General features: G+C 33.8%; 1 protein-coding gene across 2 annotated transcripts in view; it reads left to right on the forward strand.

Moving 5' to 3' along the window:
* Spata6 (spermatogenesis associated 6) overlaps positions 1-7,487 on the forward strand; it is a 123,003-nt gene that overhangs the window by 63,358 nt on the left and 52,158 nt on the right. For both annotated transcript variants that reach the window (XM_004639150.2, XM_012516475.2), the window contains exon 9: positions 6,018-6,058. In XM_004639150.2, coding sequence (XP_004639207.1) covers positions 6,018-6,058 — 41 coding nt within the window. The remainder of the gene's footprint in view (positions 1-6,017; positions 6,059-7,487) is intronic.

Here is a 7,487-nt window from a genome sequence, read left to right on the forward strand (position 1 = left end):
TTAACAAAATTAGACTGTAGTATGAAGCATTCTCCATATAACTTTCATTCAGGATCCACAAATAGTAATAGTTGCTGTCTTTTTATTTTTTTAATTTTCCCTTTGTTTGTCAGCTCTTCTACCAGTGCATATGTCTATGTATCAACTTTTGAGAAGGCTATTATTACATATTAAATTTGTATGCTGATACCCTAACAGCCAATGTGATACTGTTTGGAAACCATAGGCCTATGGAAGATGATTAGGTTTAACTGAAATCATGTGTGGAGCCCTCATAATGGAAGGATGGCCTTGCAGCAAAGGGACTCAACTAGAAGGCAGCCATCTGGAAACTAGGAAAAATGATTTCTCTAGAACCCAACCATACTAGCACACTTGATTTCCAACTTTGAGCTTTGGAGCTGTGGGAAATAAATTTCTACTGTTTAGAGCCACCAATTCTATGTTTTATTATGTTTTAGTTTTTTTTTAATGGTATCAGGGATCGAACTCAGAACTATATCCCTGGCCCTCTATGTTTTATTATGATGGCCTAAGCAGACTAATATAGGTATTTCCTTTTGTGATATAATTACCAAAAGTAGTAAAGTTGATATGGCATAATCATAGTGATTAATCTGTAAACCGAAATCAGATTTTTCCAGTTGTCCTAACAATATCTTTGTATCAAAAGAAATTCATGGCAGTGTTCAGCTGTCATTTCTTCATTTCTTATTTAGTATGGATCAATTTCTTAAAGTTTCTTCTTTTATTTTTTTGGCAGAACCAGGGATTGAACTCAGGCCCTTGCACTTGCATGGCAAGCACTTATTCTATTGTGCTATCTTCCCAGCCCCTGTTTCTTCCTTTTTAATGGCAGTTTTAATTTTGAATAGTATAGGTCAGTTTTGTATACTGCCCCCTGATTTGTTTTGTTTGATTTTTTTTCCTCATGATTAGACTTAGGTGATTCATTTTTTCCCAGAATACAACGGAAGTGATATGTTATTCTCAGTGCAAATCAGAAAATACATGGTCTTGCTTTGCTACTGGTTAAGTTTGCTCACTTGGTTAAAGCTATTTGGTCACATTTCTCCAGTATTTCGGTGCTACTTATGGGGAGATATTTGAGTTGTGCACTATCCTATTATACCTTAATTTTGACCTCTTCAGTACACATGAATGATAGTGGCCTGACACAGAACATTACTGTGAGGCTTGCCAAATAGTAACTTTTTAAAACTCTATTTCTCATAGTACATTTATTAGTTTGCTTTGTACTGTAAAAAATTTTCCTTTTCTTCTTTTACTGCCCCAATTCTTTTGACTATTTGGGTGGTGCAGTTGGATAGAAGCCAAACCATTTTTGTTTCAGGCTTTTACTGCTAATTACATATATGGAAACTTTTTAAGCTAGTTTCTTAAACATAATGAATTTTTGTTTGTAATCTTACATTAATAGATATTTTTCTTGAACATCTCTTGCCAAATTATTTTGACTAATAATATATAAGTTGTAGGGTGGTGTTTTCACCAGCATTGATCCATTTAGCTTTCAGAAGAATTGTTTGTCAAAGGTTTAATTAAATTTAATTGAGAGGGGCTAGGGAGAGAGCTTGGTGATCTAAACACCTGCCTAGCAAGCACATGCCGCACTGGCAACTGAAATTGAGCATACTGGCACACATTTGTAATCCTAATGCTGGGGAGGCTGAGACAGGAAAATCACTACGAGTAAGAGCTGCATAGCGAGACCCTGAACCAAATAAATAAATACATACATACATACAAAATTTAATTGAGAAAAATGGCAAAGGCGTAGCAAAGTTAAGGGACATAATGGAGAACTACAAAATGATAATGCTCGATCTAGCCCCAAGTTTCTTCTTTTTCCACCAGATTTCTAAAACTTCTTCTATTTTTATTAAAGAACTTTGTCTTTACTTGGAATTGTCATGGCACTTAATTCTAGTTATAATTTGTGCATTCCTTTTGAAGAAATTCAGTATCCCTTGCAATTCAAGAGTTAGGAAGGTTCATTTACTCAATTTTTTTTTTTTTTTTTGGTTTATATTTCAAGTGGAAATCAATGGTATCATCTCATCTTGACCTTTTTATTTACCTAAGAATTCAAGAAAGATGTGAGACTACTCCTCCCTTTGAGAAAATATTTCTTGTTCTCTTCATATGAAGATTCTTTTTTGATTTTCATTTGCATGTAAGATTGTAATTTTTTACGAGCTTGCACTGATTCCTTTGATAGTTACATTTGTAAAATAAAATTAGAGATAACATTTAAATTCCTATATGTCATTTTTGAGTAGATAAGACTGAATGGTATATTTTGATGCTAGCATGAGCCGGCCAGATAGCTCAACAGACTAAAGCACCTACTTAGGCAGATCACAGTGGCCTGGCTTTGATCCCTGGTGTGCCGTGCCCTGCCCCGGGGTGTGCTGAGAGGGAGACTGAGACTGGGCATGGTGGCATGCACCTGTAATCCCAGTGCTTGGGAGGCTATGAGTCCGATCTACCTAGTGAGACCCTGTAGACCCTGTAGACCCCGTACTAGATACATTGAAAAATTAAATTAAATAAATCATGAATAAAATACCGTGTAATCTTCATATGCATATTTATTGGCAAAATATTTCATTTGTCTTGAGTTTTATCTAAATGTGTCCCTCTTTGGATTTCTTTTACAGAGGTGCCAAGTAAATACATCACTTCAAGGCTTACTTCTTTATTTGGTTTACTTATTTTTTATTCACCATTTTAACAGCTTTATTTAACTATAATTTGTATACTGAGAAATTTCCCTTTTTAAGGTACAATTAAATGATTTTTAATAAATTTGAATTGCTGTTAAATCACCAGAACAAATTTTAGAACATTCCCATAGTCCCAAGATCTTTGCATGCACATTTCCAGTCAACTGTATCCTCTCTTTCAGCCCCTGGATTGTTTGATCCTTTTTGCTATTATTAAGAAAGCTATTGTCAACTTTTGTATTATAGTCTCTGCACAGATCTATTTGCTTTCTCTTGCATAGATACCTAGGAGTGGAATCCTTTCTTATGGTAAATTTTGTAAATTAGCTACTCTTTTCCAAAGTGACTGAACTATTTTTATATTCCCACCAGCACTGTATGAGTGTTCTAGGTCCTCCATGTACTTGACATTTTTTTATTTCTTTTAAAATCGTTGTAGTAGTGGATGTATAGTCCTATCTGATTCTTTTAATTTGCATTTTGCTAATGACTAATGGCATTGAATGTGTATTCATGTACTTAGCAACCACCTCTTTTTTTCTTTGGTGATTATTACTCTTCTAGCCTGTGATAAATAGGGTCCCTGTTTTGTGGTAGCCTTTAGATCAAGGTGTTCACAAGGTAGGTTTTATTTTGAGGTTTCTTCTCTTGGTGTGTAGGTATCTACCATGTTGTGTTGTATACATGACCTCTTCTAAAGGCTTTGTCCCATCATGAGGGCCCACTTTTATGACTTCTTCTTTACCCTTTCTTCAAACATTACTAAATACAAATCTTGAAGTAGAGAATCTGATGTTTAGTCCATAGCATCTATTTCATGAAATTTTTGGAGAGTGAAATAATAGCTAACATTTATGAAATATGTTTTTCATACTACAATTCTAAATTCTGTGTATCATATTAATTAATTACAGCAACCTCATGAAATTGAGATTATTATTTCCATTTTGTGGACAAGGACCCTTAAGGTTTAAAGTTGTCTGAGATCACACATGCAAAATCTGGTTAGTTCTTTCTTTTCCTTGAACCTTTTCTTAAATAGAGCCCATTTATTATGCCTGGCTCGTTATTCCATCTTTATAAACCTTCTCTAATTGCCCTCAACTCTGAGGGATTGCCCTCTAATATCACTTTTTATATAATTAATTGTACTATTCTGACTTTATCCTATTCCTTTACATTGCTGTTATTCAACTTTGTATAACTTAATCAAAATCTATAACTACTTCATAGCTGTGGGACATGACTGTTATTTCCATTATCTCCTGCATTTCAGTCTCATTGGTTCCTCAGTGTTGGTGAGAGAGTGTATACATGTGAACATTGGGAAACCTCAGATAAAAATAATGGCTAAATTTGTAAAAATAAAATTATATACATAATTATATACATAAAATTATACATATATATATATGTATATGTATGTTCAAGTTAGGCTAGGCTTATAAGTAGTTTATAAAATGCAGAAGACATGCCAGTGTTTTAACACATTGAAATTTTTAATGTAATACTAGCTTCTAGAGAATGTGTGCCACTTCCAGAATTCTTATCATAATCTTCAAAGTTAGAATTTTTGGATAATTAAGCTAAACAATGTTCTCATTATTTTATTTCTTCAGCTATATTAATCCCTTTGATTTTATTTGAGTTTTATACATTGGATTATTGAGAAGAGAAGAAGTGGGGCTGGAGTTACTTTATTTTTAATTGTACAAAGCAGTAGAAGTAAATTGACTTTTACTGATATAAAGTGAAGAAGTTGAGCAGTGTGAAAACACTGATATTTCAGCTGGCTTTTAGGATAACTCAGGGTACCTAGAAAACAAGCACCTTGGACCTGACTCTCCTGGACCTCTGTTGATATAATAATATTTTTCTGGATAAGACTTTGGGAAAGTAAAATATACAATCTTACAGTGTTTTGACTAGAATGTATAAATGAAGAAGGAAAGTTACAAGTTATGATTATGATTTTTTACTACAAATATTATATTTAAAAATTATTTCCTAAAAGTTGATTAATTAATAAAACCCCAAATCTGCATATATACATAGTGATTATCATTTTATGGAGATATATAGAATTATATTTACAATCCAGCATGTGACAAATATTGTGCCAGAGCCTTTTACAACTGATGCAATGTTTTGTTTTGTATTTTCCTTTGGAACTAGGGATTGAACTTAGGCCCTTGAGCTTTCCAGGCAAGCACTTATCCTACTGAGCTATCTCCCCAGCCCACAAATGATATAATTTAATAGGTGCTCACTTTGACTGTCTGAGATAGGGTGAACATTGCTTTCATATTATTAAAATAAGGAGTGAAACACCAATTAACAACTTCAATATAACAACTTCAAAAATATATGTAGTGGCAGAATTAGAAATTGAACATGTTTTTGAGTTAGAATTTGATATTTACTTTTTTATTTAAAAAACATTTTTTTGTACTGGGAATCAAATTCAGAACCTTGAACTTGCTAAGCAGATATTTATGCCACTGAGCTGTCTCCCCAGGTAGAATTTGATGTTAGTGATATAGACTGATGTGTTAGCAATAGCAGCTAACATTCATTTCCATGCCATTAGTTTTATTTTAGTTTTATGATGTCAACATTTGCTTAGTTTATGTTTCATGGTCTTTAAAACTATATTATGAAAGAAGTGCAAGGTTAGGAATCTTGACTTACAAGTTAAGTTCCAATGTCAGATAGTCAGTAGAAGGGCTCACACGTACAGTGCATATCTATTTGTCAGCAGTATCTGTACGCTATGTTATACTAATACCATCTGAAGCTAGGTGAAATTCTAGCATGAACCCCAGGAATAAGAGCAGATGTTATTTCATAAAATCTCTCAAATCTACAAGTTCAAATACTGTTTTATCAGTGACTAATTTATCAGCAAAATCCTACTCAAGTTGATGTTTCAAATGAAAATTATTCCTGACTCTATTAAGATACCTCCTACTTTAGTGAAAATAGCATTTGTGAAATCCTTTCGGCCCTAAAGAGTTGATACAAGTTAACTTCTTGACTGATTATCTTTTTTATGTAACATTGAACACTTTTGAAGTATTTCTAAAGTCTGCCATATGAATTCTAATTATAGAAAGTGATAGTAACAAAAGCCATAGATGAAACTAGTTTCTCCCTTTTGATGAGAGCAGGTGTGCTCAGGGTGGTGTGATATGGCTGTAGACAATTTTTCCCTTTTGGTACAACATTTATACTGTCATTTATTCTTTTGTATACTCTTTTTTTCAGATCATTCTCACCTTGGCTGCTGCCGACCTAAGGATTATAAGGTATGTAGAAATAACTATAGAATGACAATTATTCTGGATTTTAGACCACAGCCTAAGATTCATCTAAATAAAAAGTGCAAAACGATTTGTCCCATCGTAGAATACCACTATTTTGGTATCTGTGCAAAGTGGTATGGTCTGCCTGAATGTCTTCTTCCAAATATTTGTACTTTGGACTATTAATTCGGATTTATTAATTACTGAATATGTGAGGGTATGAGAAAGAAATTAGTTATTACTTCTAGTTATAACTAACAAAATAGTATCTCCAAATTTTAGTTATTCACCCAGTATTCCCATCACTTTTGCAATATCTGCATTCATTTTATACTATTTTGTTTAAATTTATTTTCTTTTTTTCATAATTTTATTGAGAAACAAATAGCAATGAGACAGTTTCAAATCAAATTGGTAGAACAGTTTCAATAATTAACACATTGCATACACTCTTCCTAGTGGTTAATTGCTGTACAAGATGCGGACTTGATCCTATGGTGTTTGTGAATAGGATCCTGTCAAGAATAGGATCTTGACAAGATCCTATTCACAAACACCATAAGAACAAATCCCTCTATTTGTTAAGAGACTGTAACTACATATCCATCCTAACCATTTTGAATACACAGATACAAAATGGACATTCTTCTGGATTCCCTTTTTTTGGTTAAGTTCCGTTATTTGAGTATTATAGGTGTGTGAACTCGGCAAAATATTCTAAAAGAGCCCAGTAGCCCATAATAGTATTGGGCCTTCTGCTTGACTGGCAATGTCAGAAATTGCTGACCTGAGACCCCTACAGCTCAACATAACAGCATGGCTTTACTTCTTATATTTCGTTTTTATGCTTTTCTGCTGGATGGTTAAGACCAAGGTAAATCAGGACCTATGCAACAAGAGTTGTAGCTTTTGGGTCTGATAAGTCAGGGAAATCCCCTCAGGATTTATCCTGAGATCCTGTACCTCAGATTGTAGAACCTTTGTCAGGGTCAGCCATATGGATGAGTCACGGCCAATGCTTGGCCAATGTGCTCTCTGTGAAAGCCTGAGAGAATATTTACTCTCCATGTGACTCTTCTTAGGCATACTCTAATTCATCACTCACTTTCCTCTTTGGCCCCATAATCTCCTTGATCAGAAAATTTGGGACACTACCAACTTATATGATATAACAGTACAAGTCCTCATAAGTCCTGAGTCTTAATTGACCTTGGAAGGCTAGGGCCAAAAAGTTAGCTTTCCTTGCAGCCCACCTTTTTCTCTAATTTGGTCTGCAAATTTAGGTTGTTAACCATCCAGAAGACAAGCTTACTGTTATTACCATACAACTTAGGTTGTTAAGCTTAACCTCACTATCTGTCTGAATATCAAACATCTTAGGCATAGCATGGAACAGGTATTTTTCATCAAGTATTGATATGTTGAACTTTAA

The sequence above is a fragment of the Octodon degus genome, unplaced genomic scaffold, assembly GCF_000260255.1.
Source record: "Octodon degus isolate 3935 unplaced genomic scaffold, OctDeg1.0 scaffold00107, whole genome shotgun sequence".
NCBI lineage: Eukaryota > Metazoa > Chordata > Mammalia > Rodentia > Octodontidae > Octodon > Octodon degus.